General features: G+C 41.5%; 1 protein-coding gene across 1 annotated transcript; it reads left to right on the forward strand.

Moving 5' to 3' along the window:
* The first annotated feature begins 14,432 nt into the window (after positions 1-14,432).
* LOC109906853 (gap junction alpha-8 protein-like) lies at positions 14,433-18,267 on the forward strand. Its single transcript, XM_031792343.1, has one exon. It carries the CDS (start codon positions 14,448-14,450, stop codon positions 15,594-15,596), a length of 1,149 nt encoding a protein of 382 aa, XP_031648203.1. The 5' UTR covers positions 14,433-14,447; the 3' UTR covers positions 15,597-18,267.
* Positions 18,268-20,403: the final 2,136 nt, after the last annotated feature.

Here is a 20,403-nt window from a genome sequence, read left to right on the forward strand (position 1 = left end):
CTCACCATCTGACTGCACATAACATATGTGCTAGACTCATAGAATCATTCAGTTTCTACAGATCTATCCTGTTCAATTTATATGTCCACAAATAGCATTTATGAAATGGCGAAAGTACATAACCTTGCTATAGATTACAGATCTAGATCAAAGTTATAGATTTTTGAGTTTGAGGAAAATAAATGTACCAAGTTCCATTGTGATGTCTCTCAGGAAGCTAAATGCCAATGAGGATGATAACAATCTTTTGAACTGTGGCCTTTTAACAAGAAGTACTCAAGTTTTAGACATAAACCCTAACCTCTTGATTCCCTATTTTTATAAAGACCCCTAGCGCTGTTAAACCCTGGCGTGTGATAGCCACACCATGCAGGGCAGGGTTATCGTCTGACAAAGTGTGTCCCATCCACATGGGTGGTGCTGAGGGGAGCTTGTATCTGAAACCTGATAGAATCCTGGCCCTGGGATATGGTGTGTTGTGTGTGTGTACACCTGAGAGAATGATTACGCGTGTGTGTGTGTGTGTGTGTGTGTGTGTGTGTGTGTGTGTGTGTGTGTGTGTGTGTGTGTGTGTGTGTGTGTGTGTGTGTGTGTGTGTGTGTGTGTGCGTCTGTGTGTGTGTGTGTGTGTGTGTCCAAACAGAACGGAATGGCCATTGCATGCGCACAGGCTGATAACATTGTGTTGCAGCAGCTGGCAACAGGAACTTGGGGGTGAACTCATATCTGACTGGCTGCTTTGGGTGGAACAAAAGCGTTGTTCTGATACTCCTTTAACTCTCTTCTAAAACAGTCTACTTCTCTCTCTTTCTTGACCCTTTCTTTCATCATCTCTACTTCCTTCTTTCATGTATTTATTTCTCTCCTCTTGTCTTTCTCATTGCTAAACACATACTTTCTTACTCTCCACCGCTCTCTTGTTCCCTCCACTGTGACTACAACGCCAGTTTCACTCTTTCTCTTTCCTCCATTGTATGAACCATGAGTCTATCTTTCCTCCCACTGGCCCTTCAGCCCCACACAGTCACAGAGGAACCTCTGGTTTCACTTCTGCTCAGAATGGAGGGAACAATCATTCACCCCTTTCTCCTCTCTTCTATGGCCTTGTCCCTTGTCCATTAAGTAAGTGTGTGTGTGTGTGTGTGTGTGTGTGTGTGTGTGTGTGTGTGTGTGTGTGTGTGTGTGTGTGTGTGTGTGTGTGTGTGTGTGTGTGTGTGTGTGTGTGTGTGTGTGTGTGTGTGTGTGTGTGTGTGTGGCTGTGGCTGTGGCTGTGTCCAACAGGGTGAAATCTATAGCGAACACTGGTTGTTGGAAGCATGATTAGGGGTGGGACCATTGGTGACTATAGAACAGGGATAAGGTGTAGTCATGTAGGCCTATTGTGATGTACAGGGAACTAGGTATTTGGGATATCTGTAGTTTTGAGAGTGGTGACATTTCTCCATGGCCATCCCTGTGTGAAGTGTTTCTGTTTTGTTGTTTTTTATTTAAGGAATTGGCATTTATCTAGTGTCAAATGCTATGATACCACAATTATTAGACACATTAATAATATTTTGAAGTACACAGTACAATGAAGATCAATTTCATTCAAATCAAGCAAGATAACTTCACTTCACTTTACTTAAAAAGAAAAACTAATTCCAGGGTTTTTCTTTATTTTAAGGAAGACCCATAGTTACCTCTACTGCAGAGAATGTGCATTAGAGTTCATTAACTACACCTCAGATTGCAGCCCAAATAAATGCTTCACAGAGTTCAATTAACACATCTTAACACATCTCAAAATCAACTGTTCAGAGGAGACTACGTGAATCAGGCCTTCATTGTCTAATTGCTGCAACAAAACCACTACTAAAGGGCACCAATCAGAAGAGACTTGCTTGGGTCAAGAAACACGAGCAATGGACATTAGACTGGTGGAAATCTGTCCTTTGGTATGATGAGTCCAAATTTGAGATTTTTGGTTCCAACCACCCTGTCCTTGTGAGACGCAGAGTAGTGGAACGTATGATCTCCGCATGTGTGGTACCCACCTTGAAGCATGGAGGAGGAGGTGTGATGGGGTGGGGGTGCTTTTCTGGTGACAATGTCTGTGATTTATTTAGAATTCTAGGCACACTTAACCAGCATGGCTACCACAGCATTCTGCAGCGGTACACCATCCCATCTGGTTTGAGCTTAGTGGGAATATAATTTGTTTTTCAACAGGACAATGACCAAAAACATACCTCCAGGCTATGTAAGGGCTATTTGACCAAGAGGGAGAGTGATGGAGGGCTGGTTTGGGATGAGTTGGACCGCAGAGTGAAGGAAAAGCAGCCAACAAGTGCTCCTTCAAGACCGTTGGAAAATAATTCCTCATGAAGCCTGTTGAGAGAATGCCAAGAGTGTGCAAAGCTGTCATCAAGGCAAAGGGTGGCTGTTTTGAAGAATCTAAATATATACTTTTTTGGTTACTACATGATTCCATATGTGTTATTTTATGGTTTTGATGTCTTCACTATTGTTCTACAATGTAGAAAATAGTTCAAATTAAGAAAAACCCTTGAATGAGTAGGTGTATAACCAGATTAGCAATGGGTCCGGATATTTATTTTCCCTTGTATAATTTTGTCATGTTTGTGTTTTGGGGCTGAACCTGGAAATGGAAATGTGCAGCCAAAACAGAGGTGGCAATGCCAAACAATTGAACCTTCCAACAAGTATTCTAAATATTTATTGTGTCCAGATATGTACAAAGTAGACCAGTGTGGCTGCCTGGTCCCACAGGCAAGTTGCTTGTTCACGTCAACAATGGTGCTTTTGTCTCTTTCGCCTAATTTATGCAATTTTGTTTTCTGTGTGTCTCTCTGTTTGCACTAATTCTGATGAACACCAAGATGGCAAAAAATATATGATGTTCAATGGTCTACATGTTGTTCAATGGTCTACAGTTTTCATAATTGGAGCAACAAATGAAAATAATGATAGACACATTACCAGTCAAAAGTTTGGACACACCTACTCATTCAATGGTTTTTCTTAATTTTTTACTATTTTCTACATTGTAGAATAATAGTGAAGACATCAACACTATGAAATAACACATGGAATCATGTAGGATCCCAAAATGTCTTCAACAAATCAAAAAATATTTTATATTTTATATTATTCAAAGGAGCTTCCATTTGCCTTGATGACAGCTTTGCACACTCTTGGCATTCTCTCAACCAGCTTTACCTGGAATGTTTCCAACAGTCTTGAAGTAGTTCCCACGTACAGTTGAAGTTGGAAGTTTACATACACCTTAGCCAAATACATGTAAACTCCGTTTTTCACATTTCCTGACATTTAATCCTAGTAAAGATTCCCTGTCTTAGGTCAGTTAGGATCACCACTATATTTTAAGAATGTGAAATGTCAGAATAATAGTAGAGAGAATGATTTATTTAAGCTTTTATTTCTTTCATCACATTCACAGTGGGTCAGATGTTTACATACACTCAATTAGTATTTGGTAGCATTGCCTTTAAATTGTTTAACTTGGGTCAAATGTTTAGGGTAGCCTTCCACAAGCTTCCCACAATAAGTTGGGTGAATTTTGGCACATTCCTTCTGACAGAGCTGGTGTAACTGAGTCAGGTTTGTAGGCCTCCTTACTTGCACACACTTTTTCAGTTCTGCCCACAAATCCTCTGTCAGGGCTTTGTGATGGCCACTCCAATACCTTGACTTTGTTGTCCTTAAGCCATTTTGCCACAACTTTGGAAGTATGCTTGGGGTCATTGTCCATTTGGAAGACCCATTTGCAACCAAGCTTTAACTTCCTGACTGATGTCTTGATGCTGCTTCAATAAATCCACATTATTTTCCTTTCTCATGATGCCATCTATTTTGTGAAGTGCACCAGTCCCAAGCAAGCAAAGCACCCCCACAACATGATGCTGCCACCCCCGTGTTTCACGATTGGGAGGGTGTTCTTCGGCTTGCAAGCCTCCCCTTCTTCCTCCAAACATAACAATGGCCATTATGGCCAAACTGTTCTATTTTTGTTTCATCAGACCAGAGGACATTTCTCCAAAAAGTATGATCTTTGTCCCCATGTGCAGTTGCAAAAGGTAGTCTGAATTTTTTATGGCAGTTTTGGAGCAGTGGCTTCTTCCTTGCTGAGCGATATAGGACTCGTTTTACTGTGGATATAGATACTTTTGTACAGGTTTCCTCCAGCATCTTCACAAGGTCCTTTGCTGTTGTTCTGGGATTGATTTGCACTTTTCGCACCAAAGTACGTTCATCTCTTGGAGACAGAACGCGTCTCCTTCCTGTGCGGTATGACGGCTGCGTGGTCCCATAGTGTTTATACTTGCAAACTATTGTTTATACAGATGAACGTGGTACCTCAGGCGTTTGGAAATTGCTCCCAAGGATGAACCAGACTTGTGGAGGTCTACAATTTTTTTTCTGAGGTCTTGGCTGATTTCTTTTGATTTTCCCATGATGTCAAGCAAAGAGGCACTCAGGTTGAAGGTAGGCCTTGAAATACATCCACAGGTGCACCTCCAATTCACTCAAATGATGTCAATCAGCCTGTCAGCAGCTTCAAAAGATATTACATCATTTTCTAGATTTTTCCAAGCTGTTTATAGGCACAGTCAACTTAGTGTATGTAAACTTCTGGCCCACTGGAATTGTGATACAGTGAAATAATCTGTCTGTAAACATTTGTTGGAAAAATTACTTGTGTCATGCACACAGTATATGTCCTAACCAACTTGCCAAAACTTTAGTTTGTTAACAAGAAATTTGAAGAATGGTTTAAAAATGAGTTTTAATGAGTCCAACCTAAGTGTTTGTAAACTTCCAACTACAACTATATGCTGAGGACTTGATGGCTGCTTTTCCTTCACTCTGCGGTACAACTCATCCCAAACCATCTCAACTGGGTTGACGTCCGGTGATTGTGGATGCCAGGTCAACTGATGCAACACTCCATCACTTTCCTTCTTGGTCAAATAGCCCTTACACAGCCTGGAGGTGTGTTGGGTCATTGTCCTGTTGAAAAACAAATTATAGTCCCACTAAGCGCAAACCAGATGGGATGGCGTATCGCTGCAGAATGTTGTGGTAGCCATGCTGGTTAAATGTGCCTTGAATTCTAAATAAATCACAGACAGTCTCATGGGCAAAACACCCCCACACCTCCTCCATGTTTCATGGTGGGTACCACACATGCGGAGATCATCCGTTCACCTACTCCGCATCTCACAAAGACACGCCAGTTGGAACCAAAAATGTCAAATTTGTACTCATCAGATCAAAGGACAGATTTCCACTGGTCTAATGTCCATTTCCAGTATTTCTGGCTCAAGCAAGTCTCTTATTATTGATGTCCTTTAGTAGTGGTTTCTTTGCACCAATTCGACCAAGAAGGCCTGAATCTAGCAGTCTCCTCTGAACAGTTAATGTTGAGATTGTCTGTTGCTTGAACTCAGTGAAGCATTTATTTGGGCTGCAATTTCTGAGGCTGGTTACTCTAATGAATGAATCCTCTGCAGCAGAGGTAACTGGGTCATCTGTTCCTGTGGCAGTCTTCATGAGAGCCAGTTCCATCATAGCGCTTAATGGTTTTTGCGACTGTACTTGAAGAAATTTTAAAAGTGTCATTTCTCCTTTTCTCTTATTTGAGCTGTTCTTAATGTAATATGGACTTGGTCTTTTACCAAATAGGGCTATCTTCTGTATTCCACCCGTACCTCACAACACAACTGGTTGGATCAAATAGATTAAGAAGGTAAGAAATTACACAAATTAACTTTGCAATGCATTGAAATGCATTCCAGGTGACTACCTCATGAAGCTGGTTGAGAGAATGCCAAGAGGGTGTAAAGTTGTCATCACGGCAAAGTGTGGCTACTTTGAAGAATCTGAAATATAAAATATATTTAACACTTTTTTGGTTACTACATGATTCCATAGGTATTATTTCATAGTTTTGATGTCTTCACTATTATCCTACAATGTAGAAAATAGTAAAAATCCTGGAATGAGTAGGTGCGTCCAAACGTTTGACTGGTACTGTATATGTGCACATTTAGTTTGACTGCATTCCACGACACCAAATAACATCAAACAAAAAAAATACACACATTAAAGTTTGGTTGAGGGGGTGAGATAACAGTTTATTACACATGCATTGTATCATTGCTGCCCTGGATTTGTCCCACTCCAACTATAACATCGCTTTCCACTGGAAGGCAGCAAAGAGGGACCGTCCGTCCATCCATTCGCTCTATTCCCATTCCCTATCCCCCCCACACACCAGGGTAAGTGAGCTGAATCTGACAAATCCTTCTTAATGTGGCTGGTATCTCTGGTATGCACAAAGAACCCGAGAAGAGAGTGTCCCGCCTGGGTAGCATCAAACGTCTGATCCGGGGATAGAGATTAATGGGATTATGACAGGAAGACGAGATGAGGGAAGTCAATGTGGGACTGGGATGTTCACTAGCTGAAAGATGGAGAGACCCACTGTGCAGCACCCAAAGATCAAGGAGAATACTTATAGTATTGTTACAGAGCAAGAAATAGCTCTATGAAATAACCTCAGTGCTTTGGGAATTGGATACTGCTAAATAAATTCATGCAGGTGGGATATCCTGAGAGACACTGTTCTACCGGTTTAAATGGCTGCACAGTCCTAATTCCACATAGGGTGCAATGAAACCCAGACCCACTCGCCCTAGCACACTTCTCCTCCAAATAACTACTACATGCTAGCATGAGAGTCCCCTCTGGCCTTCATTTCCCCTAATGCCTTGCATCCTCTCTATCCCAAATCGTCGCATAATTCTGGGATCGTCAGCTAAATCGCAACCCCAAGAGCAGGAAACGTGTGGCGCGACGGCGGGTAGGCAGATAAGCGTAAGATAACTTTGTTGGCAGGATGGTCCTCCGCTTAGCGACGAGTAGGTGCTTCATTGGCACAATCTGGGCTCACGCCTCAGCGCCCTTGCTCAAAAGAGCCCGCATGCCCCATCATGACATCATGCTTTTGTGCAAAATCCCTGCGCCATTCACAGCCCTGCTCTCGGCTTAGGCCGCTAGCGCCGGCAATATCAACAAGTAGTGCCCATAACAGACAAGTACAGCGCGGAGAACTAGCCCAGTTAGTATCCATGTGTGTCACTTTGGGAAAGTTCGGGAAGACTGGCTATTGATGCACAGGATGTGGGGACATCAATGTAAAAGCTGTAAAAAAAACGGCAGCCTCATTTTGTTCCTGAGATGAAACATTAACTAAACCACACGGTCAGAACTAGCAGTCCTCCTTGACCCACTAATGTCTGGTCTGACTCTTCCCTCAGTCTAGTGCTATGACCTCCATGACCCCAGCCTCAATGCTGAAGGGCATTACAACTGCTGGCTGTCCTGTGTTCTCGCACAACCGATTTTACTCACCGAAATATATTTAGAATTGATATGTTTTGAAATACAGCAGTATACTTTTTATTCTGTAATATTATATAGTTGGACCAGATATACAGTTGAAGTTGGAAGTTTACATACACCTAGGTTGGAATCATTAAAACTCATTTTTAAACCACTCCACAAATTTTGTGTTAACAAACTATAGGTTTGGCAAGTCGGTTAGGACATCTACTGTTTGCATGACACAAGTACTTTTTCCAACAATTGTTTACAGACAGCTTATTTCACTTATAATTCACTGTATCACAATTCCAGTGGGTCAGAAGTTTCCATACACTAAGTTGACTGTGCCTTTAAACAGCTTGGAAAATTCCAGAAAATGACCATGGCTTTAGAAGCTGCTGATAAGCTAACTGACATCATTTGAGTCAATTGGGGGTGTACCTGTGGATATATTTCAAGGCCTACCTTCAAACTCAGTGCCACTTTGCTTGACATCATGGGAAAATAAATTGTAGAGCTTGGGAGCAATTTCCAAATGCCTGAAGGTACCACGTTCATCTGTACAAACAATAGTACGCAAGTATAAACACCATGGGTGTCACACCCTGACCATAGTTTGCTTTGTATGTTCTATGTGTTGTTTGGTCAGGGTGTGATCTGAGTGGGCATTCTATGTTGGATGTCTTGTTTGTCTGTTTCTGTGTTTGGGCCTGATATGGTTCTCAATCAGAGGCAGGTGTTAGTCATTGTCTCTGATTGGGAACCATATTTAGGTAGCCTGTTTGGTGTTGGGTTTTGTGGGTGATTGTTCCTGTCTTTGTGTTTGTGGCACCAGATAGGACTGTTTCGGTTTTTCACGGTTCTTGTTTTGTAGATTGTTGTATTTTCATCTTTATTAAAGATGTACAAAAATAACCACTCTGCATTTTGGTCCGCCTCTCCTTCCCAGGAAGAATCCCGTGACAATGGGACCATGGAGCCGTCATACCGCACAAAAAGGAGACGCCTTTTGTCTCCAAGAGATGTCTCCAAGAGATGAACGTACTTTGGTGCGAAAAGTGCAAATCAATGACAGAACAACAGCAAAAGACCCTGTGAAGATGCTGGAGGAAATGTATCTATATCTACAGTAAATCCACAGTAAAACGAGTCCTATATCGACATAACCTGAAAGGCCACTCAGCAAGGAAGAAGCCACTGCTCCAAAACCGCCATAAAAAAGCCAGACTACGGTTTGCAACTGCACATGGGGACAAAGATCATACTTTTTGGGGAAATGTCCTCCGGTCTGATAAAATAGAACTGTTTGGCCATAATGACCATTGTTATGTTTGGAGGAAGAAGGGGGAGGCTTGCAAGCCGAAGAACACCATGCCACCCGTGAAGCACGGGGGTGGCAGCATCATGTTGTGGTGGTGCTTTGCTGCAGGAGGGACTGGTGCACTTCACAAAATAGATGGCTTCATGAGGAGGGGGGAAATTATGTGGATTTATTGAGCAACATCAAGACATCAGTCAGGAAGTTAAAGTTTGGTTGCAAATGGGTCTTCCAAATGGACAATGACCCCAAGAATACTTCCAAAGTTGTGGCAAAATGGCTTAAGGACAACAAAGTCAAGGTATTGGAGTGGCCATCACAAAGCCCTGACAGAAGATTTGTGGGCAGAACTGAAAAAGCGTGTGCACGTAAGGAGGCCTACAAACCTGACTCAGTTACACCAGCTCTGTCAGGAGGAATGGGCCAAAATTCACCCAACTTATTGTGGGAAGCTTGTGGAAGGTTACCCGAAACATTTGACCCAAGTTAAATAATTTAAAGGCAATGCTACCAAATACCAATTGAGTGTGTGTAAACTTCTTACCCACTGGGAATGTGATGAAAGAAATAAAAGCTGAAATAAATTACTCTCTCTACTATTATTCTGACATTTCACATTCTTAAAATAAAGTGGTGATCCTAACTGACCTAAGACAGGGCATCTTTACTCGGATTAAATGTTAGGAATTGTGAAAAACGGAGTTTAAATATATTTGGCTAAGGTGTATGTAAACCTCCGACTTCAACTGTACGCTTTACTTTCAGTGTAGCAAACTCTCTCCAGCAGTTCAGTGAGGATCTCTGAATGATCCAATGTTGACCTAAATGACTAACGATGATAAATACAATCCAGCTGTGTGTATCAAGTCTCCGTATAAATGCACCTGCACTGTGATAGTCTCAGAGGTCCGTTAAAAGCGCAGAGAGCATCATGAAGAACAAGGAATACACCAGACAGGTCCGAGATACTGTTGTGAAGAAGTTGAAAGCCGGATTTGGATACAAAAAGATTTCCCAAGCTTTAAACATCCCAAGGAGCACTGTGCAAGCGATAATATTGAAATGGAAGGAGTATCAGACCACTGCAAATCTACCAAGACCTGGCCATCCCTCTAAACTTTCAGCTCATACAAGGAGAAGACTGATCAGAGATGCAGCCAAGAGGCCCATGATTACTCTGGATGAACAGCAGAGATCTACAGCTGAGGTGGGAGACTCTGTCCATAGGACAACAATCAGTCGTATATTGCACAAATCTGGCCTTTATGGAAGAGTGGCAAGAAGAAAGACATTTCTTAAAGATATCCATAAAAAGTGTTGTTTAAATTTTGCCACAAGCCACCTGGGAGACACACCAAACATGTGGAAGAAGGTGCTCTGGTCAGATGAAACCAAAATTGAACTTTTTGGCAACAATGCAAAATGTTATATTTGGCGTAAAAGCAACACAGCACATCACCCTGAACACACCATCCCCACTGTCAAACATGGTGGTGGCAGCATCATGGTTTGGGCCTGCTTTTCTTCAGCAGGGACAGGGAAGAGGGTTAACATTGATGGCAAGATGGATGGAGCCAAATACAGGACCATTCTGGAAGAAAACCTGATGGAGTCTGCAAAAGACCTGAGACTGGGACGGAGATTTGTCTTCCAACAAGACAATGATCCAAAACATAAAGCAAAATCAACAATGGAATGGTTCAAAAATAAACATATCCAGGTGTTAGATTGGCCAAGTCAAAGTCCAGACCTGAATCCAATCGAGAATCTGTGGAAAGAACTGAAAACTGCTGTTCACAAATGCTCTCCATCCAACCTCACTGAGCTCGAGCTGTTTTGCAAGGAGGAATGGGAAAAAATGTCAGTCTCTCGATGTGCAAAACTGATAGAGACATACCCCAAGCGACTTACAGCTGTAATCGCAGCAAAAGGTGGCGCTACAAAGTATTAACTTAAGGGGGCTGAATAATTTTGCACGCCCAATTTTTCAGTTTTTGATTTGTTAAAAAAGTTTGAAATATCCAATAAATGTCGTTCCACTTCATGATTGTGTCCCACTTGTTGTTGATTCTTCACAAAAAAACAGTTTTATATCTTTATGTTTGAAGCCTGAAATGTGGCAAAAGGTCGCAAAGTTCAAGGGGGCCGAATACTTTCGCAAGGCACTGTATATGGATTTTTGGAATGAAACTCTATCTAGAAGGATGATGGAACTTATTTTTGGCATATTGCAATCCATAGAACTGATACTTACAGCTATGGCAAAGAAAGGATGCAGTATTCTACTTAAAAACAAGTGGGTCATCAGCAAGCCCCTTCATACCTGAGGCCCCACTGTTGCACTTCAGCCAATGAGAGACAGGAGGTAGCATCTGCAGATTGCTTTCTCATTGGATGAAAGGTACGTCCTGTTGTGGATCCAATAGAATCAGCAGAGAGGATGTGGTTCGTGAATTATGACCCCGAGGACACACCCTGTTGAAACCAATTTTAGTAACACTTAAAAACATCATAAGGATCGTACCCTTTTTTTCAATTTTCGCCTAAAATTATGTACCCAAATCTAACTCCCTGTAGCTCAGGACCTGAAGCAAGGATATGCATATTATTGATACCATTTGAAAAGAAACACTTTGAAGTATGTGGAAATGTGAAATTAATGTCGGAGAATACAACACATTGGATCTGGTAAAAGATAATACAAACAAAAAAACATGAGTTATCTATTTTTTGTTGTTCCATTATCTTTGAAATGTAAGCGAAAGGCCATAATATAATATTGCAGTTTAGGCACAATTTAGATTTTGGTCACTAGATGGCAGCAGTGTGTGGGCAAAGTTTCAAATTGATCCAGTGAAGCATTGCAATATTTCGATACATTTACAAGTACATAACTATAGAGAACATACAAACATGATATGGTAATACAACATTTAAGTTAACACACTCCCAGGAATGTCATACATGATGGATCATTAGCTTATACACTAACTTTCACACATCTAGATGGCCGGGCGGGGTGGGTGTGGAGCCAGAGACAGCAGGGGTACAAACTGCAGAACCCAGTTCCTACATTTGAATATACAAATATACATTCAGCATGACAAATCAGAGCAAGATTACTGAATGTAAGTACATTATTTACCTTCAGAGGTCAATGTATCAAACCAGTTGCCATGATACTTTTTGTTGTTGTTGTGCCCTCTCCTCAAACAATAGCATGGTCTTCTTTCACTGTAATAGCTACTGTAAATTGAACAGTGCAGTTAGATTAACAGGAATGTAAGCTTTCTGCCCATATAAGGCATGTCTATGTCCTGGAAAGTTTGCTGTTACTTACAACAGTCATGCTAATCACATTAGCGCATGTTAGCTCAACCGTCACGGTATAGGGACACCGATCCCGTAGAGTTAAAGGCATGTAGTTATGTTTTATTACTTGTTATAATATTATATCAATTAATAACATGTTACATCTTTCTATGTGTCAATTTTTCAACTATTTCAAGATGACTGATATTAGCTCTGGTTCATTATGAGACTACTAACACATTATAAGCAGTTCAAAGGCTTATGTATTATGATGCACTCATATGCATTATACCCCTGTACACCAAAGTGTTACCCCCATATCTAACCCATTAGGTAACCCATGTACAATCTTACATCTTATTTTTTGTTTGAGTACGACTAAACTCTGCAGAAAATAACGTCAGGTAATGTGGTAGTTTGTGTACATTTCATTTAAACACTGGGGCCATGCTAAATGTACAAATAAAATAAAGATGTCATTAACAAAAAATACAAATACAATAATAGCAATACAGAAATATCGGTAGCACTCTACGGTGTAGAATAAATTAGCAATAACATGGTAATAATGGAAGTAGGTAATTTAGCACTTTGCAGCTCTGATACAATTTTATTACATTACATAGTAACTGTATTTGGGTAACAAACCATGGTCTTGTGAGGTTAAGACAGGATATAAAGCTAGATGTGATGCTTTATAATGCCTATTACTGGTAACTCCTTGTTTGTCAATCATAAGTTGATGATAACATGATACGATTCATTGGGATGAGTCTGGGGTATTGTGAGTGTTTGGATGGCTGATGAGGCCCCTCTGTGGTACACTATTATTACCCTCTTACTCCAAGCTGTACATTTTTGAAACAAAATTCTCCCGAGATATCTGTACATCTGAAATAGCTGCTGTAAAGTTCGTGGTTGTCTTTGAGGGACACTTTGAGCCATTGAGTGTACGATATCTTGATGAACATCCATATACACAGAAGTAGTGGAAATGGTCGGAAGACAAATTGCAAATAAATAAACATTCGCAAATGAGTGGTAAGTCTTTTGTCTCTTTATAACGTTTGGTCTGCTTACAGTTTCCTGGGAACATCATAAGATAAACTGTTTAGACGGTAGAACAATATCGTTCTCATAGTACATGTTGCCCACATCTCAGTTTATATGTTCTATTTGTGTGGGTTACAGCTGACCAAACCAATGCCTGACCTTTTTGACTTTTTGACTCAAATCCAATAACAAAATTGTAAAATCTTTATCCCTGGATGCTGTAAATAAGGTGTTACCAATATTTATTTTGATGATGAGCAAACCAAAGTCCTTCTGTTTTTCGCTAAAATGTTAGATCATACATTCCTAGGCTTTTATAAAAGCCCACCGAAACAAGGATGACCTGACCTTACAATAAACGAAATGTAAACTTTCTCAAAAAAATCACACACATTTCAGAACAGTGACTATTTACTGCTGATCACAGTACATTCCACATGAAATGTCTAATTCACCAATAAACAATCCACGTCAGTTGCTATATCTCTCAGTCTAACCAAGTCAGTAAACAGCTTTATTGTCGGCAGCTAGTTCATTAGGATGTGCCTTGCCTGTCCTCCTTTCCCTCCCTAATATAAAACCATTCGATGGGACAGACCACGTATATTGTACACTACATGAGTTGGTATCATTCCCAACTGCGGTGTCCCATACGTTCCCATTTGTGTTGGATGATCCTATTGTCTTCTGCGTCACCACACGTCGCCCGGCGAATAAAGCCTGTCTGGCTCCCAGCTTAAATATTGCAGCAAACTAAAAACCAACCATCAGACTCAATTCATTCACTTCTGCTCAGTGGTGCGACAAGGACTGGGGGCCTTAGGTGGGAAAGAGAGAGGAAAAAAAGTTCACTTCACACCATTGGGTGCCAAGAGAAGGGGAAACACAACTACACTGGAGCTCTCACTGTGGCAAGTTGCCCATTTGTTAACTTTCACCAATATTATATTTGTGTTTCGGGAATAATATAACCTGGCATTGATTATTTCTATAGAGTTTAGAGAGTTAAGGTGTTTATTGCTATGGTGTTTGTTGCAAAAAAAGGTGCTTTTAGACTGTTGGTTTTAGTCATTTGGGGTGAGGCAACGAGGCATGCAGCGGTTTTATGTTTGCTCTCTCTGGATTTGACAAAGAGTGAGCGAGTGGCTCATCATTGCTGTAGTTACAAAATGTTTTTAGCCACAGTGTAGCTAGATATAAAGAACATTTTTGATTGTTATATGGGGATCGAAAAATGACAAAAGAGAGTTGTGGATGCAACACAAGGATTCTTTGCATTCTTTGTCGCCAGTTCGATTTATAACTTGCTTTTCTCTTCTCCAACCCTCAATATGTAGCGCTGATTGTTGATCATGGGTGACTGGAGCTTCTTGGGAAACATATTAGAGGAAGTAAATGAACACTCGACAGTGATTGGGAGGGTGTGGCTCACAGTGCTCTTCATCTTCCGGATCCTCATCCTGGGCACAGCCGCTGAGTTTGTGTGGGGCGACGAGCAGTCGGATTACGTGTGCAACACCCAGCAGCCTGGTTGTGAGAACGTGTGCTACGACGAGGCTTTTCCCATCTCGCACATCCGTCTGTGGGTTCTCCAGATCATCTTTGTGTCGACGCCCTCGCTGGTGTACGTTGGCCATGCTGTGCACTATGTCCACATGGAGGAGAAGCGCAAGGAGCGCGAGGAGGCCGAGCTGAACCGCCAGCAGGAGCTGAGTGAGGAGAGGCTGCCGCTAGCGCCTGACCAGGGTAGTGTGCGCACCACCAAGGAGACCAGCACCAAGGGTAGCAAGAAGTTCAGGCTGGAGGGCACCCTGCTGAGGACCTACATCTGCCACATCATCTTCAAGACGCTGTTCGAGGTGGGATTCGTGGTGGGCCAGTACTTCCTTTACGGCTTCCGCATCCTGCCGCTGTACCAGTGCAGCCGATGGCCCTGCCCCAACACCGTGGACTGCTTCGTGTCGCGCCCCACTGAGAAGACTGTCTTCATCATCTTCATGTTGGCCGTGGCATGCGTCTCGCTCTTCCTCAACTTCGTGGAGATCAGCCACCTGGGCCTGAAGAAGATCCGCTTCGTGTTCCGCAAGCCGCCGCCCCAGAGCCAGGGAGGTCAGGGCGGCGAAGGCCAGAGCCCAACCGGGGAAAAGAGCCTGCACTCCATGGCCGTGTCGTCCATCCAGAAGGCCAAGGGCTACCGGCTGCTGGAAGAAGACAAGCCCGCATCGCACTTCTTCCCCTTGACAGAGGTGGGCATGGAGGCAGGCAGGCTGCCCGCAACTTACCAGGCGGGAAGTGAGAACGTCTCTAAAGTGTACGACGAGTCTTTGCCTTCCTACGTCCAGACCACTGGGGCGGAGGTGAGGGTCCTACCGGAAAGCGGCGAGGACGAGGGCTCCGCGGACCCCGACGTGGAGGCTACCGACACGATAGCAGACACCAGACCACTCAGCAGTTTAAGCAAAGCCAGCAGCAGGGCAAGGTCAGACGATTTGACAGTATGAAAGTGAAAGCAATGTGAAAAAGCATGGGAGCAAAGCCTCACAGAGCCTTAACTCTCGCTGTGAGGGAAGTTAACATCAGCTTGTTATTCGGGAAAAAGAGTTTAAAATGCTGTGCAATGTGCAAGGAGCCTTTAGTTTTAAAAGAAAGATAAACTTGTATTTTATAAGACAGCATTTTTTGTACAGTTTTTAATCAATCTATTTAAAAGCTAACAAAAAGAAAAAAGGTTGTTTTCAGCAGGATTCCTATCGTACAGAGGAGGTTATTATTTAACAAAAACGTGCTGTTTTTTAATTCACATATTTTCTATCAAGAGTTTAACCAAAAACCAAACGCTTCCGATGTTTACATTTTTTGATTAGCCATTTAGCTTGATGTTAAATGTTATATTTCTATTGAACAAGTTGTTTTTTGCAATACTGTCAGGGTTGAGCGTGTGTGTATGTATTACAATCATTTCACATCTACTCACACATATACAACTCATTTATTTCACCTAATAGACCTACAGTATGTGTGAAAGTTGTATAATGTCCTTTAGATTTATTTATTTTATTTGTGAGGTGAAATATCACATTCTCATAGAATTGCCATCAAACATTTTTAAAAGAAAGGACCACTGGTTAAATGAAAATTGACATCAATCTTGGCATTTATGTTTTTTATCCACAACATGTATCAAAAAGCCTTGATAAACATATATTTTATTGATAACTATGGGAACCATGGAAACTACTGTGGGCAAAATACTTTCTTCCCTTCCTCTACACACAGCCGCCATGATGATAAAGATCTTGTCCTATCAGCACAAAGTATTGTTGAACAAGAGAGAATAAAAGAGCAAACTCATATTCACAAAACAGGCCTTCCTTGACAAAGTTTGAAAGAAAACAACTTTTTGATTCCATCTCATGAAATGTGACAACCATAAGCAGTGTAGCCAAAGTGCTCAGTTCGCAATGTACGTTTCAAATCTGGAATTAAATGTCAAACTAAGGGCCTCGCAATAAATTCATTTACACAGTGGTCAACACGCTAACGTCTATCACGTTGGTCAGGTTTCGACACAGATCAACCAAGAGCCATATTGTCAGGCAATATGACCATCTTGCTTTGCCAATGTTCATATGTACAAATATACGATGAAGAGGTATTCTTTTAAATTATATTGGTTATCTAGTTGATTCATTTGTGTTACAAATGAAGACGATACATATCAGAACCCCATTGACACTAATTCTGCTAACTGGACAGTGACAGAACATAAATGCTGAAGTGAAACAATTTACGGGCTTTAAAATCAACCTTGGTTTTGAAATACGGGAACATGGAAGTGCCTCAAGGATATACTTTCTGATACTTGTCTTCAGTCCGTATGAGCCCTTCCATAGTGTGACGTTGAAACATCATATTGTGAAATTGAAAGTTGAACTGTGTGTCTAAATAGAATGTCTGTAATGTTTTGATGAGCGCCAATTGATTCCATGTTAACGGTCGCTTTTATTTCTATTTTCATTATTTTACAAAAAAATGCTATTTAAAATGGCGTAGTGGTTTAGGCATTGTTGCTCTGGGAACTGCTCTACTGTTGTTCATTTGAATTAGATCCCAATTCTATTTTAGGCTATTCAAACGTACAGTTTAGAGAAATAGAATCCCCCTCCTATCTTCCTTCCTCAAAGTTTTGCATATCTGTTACCCATCACCCTACTTCAGAAAAACACCAGGGTCGTGTTGATTAGGCAACAAACGGATAAAAACAGACAAACAGAAAGGGAGTACTGTAACTGGCTTGGTTTCGATTGCCATGGCAAAAACATTTTAAAACATGTTCTGCTGTGTGCCCTAATGAACAAGACCCAGACCAGAGATCTGATGAACATTTCAATGGTGCTTTCATTCCAACCAAGTCCTGCCATTTTGCCAGAGGCCAAATTATTCAGCAATCAGTATCGCCATCAACACATTACCACAAATAATGAGAGGCGTTTAGCACAATTACCAGTCAGAGAAGGTAAAGCAAACGTTTCTGAGTGTTGATATGATTAGGAAAGTAATGCTTCCGCGGAGGGGGAGCATTGAGCCTTGTTCAGCCAACAAATGCAAACCATCTCAGTATAGTGCAGTGTCCCCTCAAACCCCTGTCCTAGACAAGATGCTACAAGCTGCAAGGTTATCAACTTAGCCCAAACCTCAGTTCTGTACGTAATGTGAATGGGGCAGACATTCACTTCTGAGGGCTGCTCCAGATGGGGTGCTGTTAATTTGGATTAAATCTCATTTAAAAATGAAATCCAAAAGAATTCATGACGTTGGCAAGGTATCCCGTTAAACATTTAGCCATGCTGAAAGTCATCGGCCTTGCTGCCCTGCTCACCTGAATGTCAGCAGGGAATAACTGAGGAATATTCGTTTCTTATCAAGTTGTATACATTTCCAATAATCGAGAGACAGACGAGGGCCTCATGATTTCAAACCTCACCATAGGGTTAAGTGTCCTAGCAGTTTCAAAGTCAGTCTTTTACTGTTTTTACGATCAAAATAAGTATTCTAAGTAAAAAAGAAAATAAACGTTTTACTAACTTGTAGTCCTATCTGCTCATAGTTGTGTGCAAGTATCATCTTTTGAAACTGTGAACAAATCCAATAAAAGGTCAGGTGTGGTCAAGAGGTGCCGCCTCCTTGTCTTTTCTGCATCACACATACAGACTTGGGTCGCACACACACACACACACACACACACACACACACACACACACACACACACACACACACACACACACACACACACACACACACACACACACTGTATGTATTTCAATTAGCAAGTATAAAAGGCCATGACTTTCATCAATTCGTCGCCCGACAGGAGACAGGATGCTCTCAATTGTACATCTGTAAAAGTTTGTGATGGTTTTAGGTGTAAAGACAAATTTCTTTAGCCTCCTGAGGTTCAAGAGGCTGTTGCGCCTTCCACACTATCTGTGTGGGTGGACCATTTTGGTTTGTCAGTGATGTGTACGCTGAGGAACTTGAAGCTTTCCACCTTCTCCACTGCGGCCCCATCAATGTGGTGTGTGTGTGTGTGTGTGTGTGTGTGTGTGTGGCTGCATTTACACACGCAGCCCAATTCTGATAATTTTCACTAAATTGGTCTTTTGACCAATCCAGAACAGCCCTGAAAAAGATCTGATGTGAAAAGGTCTGATGCGATTGGTCAAAATACCAATTAATGGAAAAAATATGAGAATTCGGCTACCTTTGTATACACAGCCTCAGTGTCTCTGTGTGTTTCTGACAATTAGAAAGTTTACTGACAAATCTTCTGTTTCCATCAGGACTGTCATGACATTTTTTATCTGACATGTACTTCACTGGCATAAAAGGGTCGGATGGAAATCTGGTTACTGACTGCCAGCTCTGTGGGCGCACAGGTCATGCGAACATTGCTTAGGTTGTTTTGCCAGATATTTGCTATGGGGGGGAACTGCCCCAACGAAATAGCAGGATTTCATAGCATAAATTATAATAGCACAAAAAAAACGCACTGTCCTGGGGTGCTCAAATGTGTGTCTGTTCAGTCAGAACTTCTGGCTCTGCTCTAGTCTCCCTCCCACATGAGTCGCTCGCGCCAGATGGCTTACTTCCACCCCAGTAAATTTGTTTTGACTTTTGATTTTCTGAGTTCGATCGTCAAGGTCCTAGCATGATGAGAGCGATGTATCTAGATCTGTTCTATGTGCGCTATTTCTATGCTTCCTGGTCTTAAGTTTTGTTTTTGCTTTCGGTTTTGTACACCATCTTCAAACAGCTGGAAATACAACATTTAGACGGTAACTATTTGAATTTTAGCAACCAGGAAATGGCAGAGGGATTTCTGCATAGTGTATCTTTAACAGAGACTAAAAGGAGGCATTGTGCTGTTTTCAGGTGGTTTAGGGACCATCGTAAAAGTGCAATACATGTGATTGCAAGTAAGCAAAAAATATATATGTTTTTGCATTCCCATGAAGATTACACACACTGCATAGGGCCTCCAGTCGCTAAAGGGCCCAACATTTTTATTAGTTACCTCTAACTACTAAGGGTGCTATATTTGACCCATTTACAAATATGCTTTTCAAAAGCTCCCTATCCAGGTGAAATGGAAATGTACAACCACATAATGTGAAGTCACTGACCCCCCTCATCCATGCTACATTCATTAGAATTCCAGTTCACCACTTTGATTTTTATAGGCATATTTCTTCTGATAGGTCTAACTTTGAATACCTTTCTATCCATATGAGCTAAAGATATACAGACACGGGGCTGTGGGTTCCTTCAACTCTCCTATCAAAATTACATTTTTTAAATTCATCCTCTTTGATTCTCTTCCAAATAGTTTTCCTAATACAGATTTAGATATTAATTAACATACAGATCTGATGTTCAATAGCTTCATATCCACATATACATCTAAAACGACTTGTGGTTAGGTCTCTGACTACCCTAGTCCTTAGTTTGCCATGAATATTTCCTGTGATGGGTCAAATTGCTCACTGTCCACATGAGCTACAGATCTACAGACAAGTGTGGTGGGTTCCTTGACCTCTCTTATCAAAGGTACACCTTTTTATTTATTTTTTATTCATCCCCTTTGATTTTCTACAAATATTTATCCTATACAGCTGTGGTTAATAATTCATGTACAGATCGCATTTCCATTAGCTTCCAGTCCAAATTCCATATACATCTAAAACCACTTGAGTTTGGGTCTTTGGTGTCCCTTGTCACGTCCACTCCCACTCTGGCGCTCGACGTCAC

The sequence above is a fragment of the Oncorhynchus kisutch genome, linkage group LG16, assembly GCF_002021735.2.
Source record: "Oncorhynchus kisutch isolate 150728-3 linkage group LG16, Okis_V2, whole genome shotgun sequence".
NCBI lineage: Eukaryota > Metazoa > Chordata > Actinopteri > Salmoniformes > Salmonidae > Oncorhynchus > Oncorhynchus kisutch.

Bases quoted from the DNA above. Each gene is read 5' to 3' on its own strand.
- LOC109906853 (XM_031792343.1), top strand. From the start codon at position 14,448: ATGGGTGACTGGAGCTTCTTGGGAAACATATTAGAGGAAGTAAATGAA.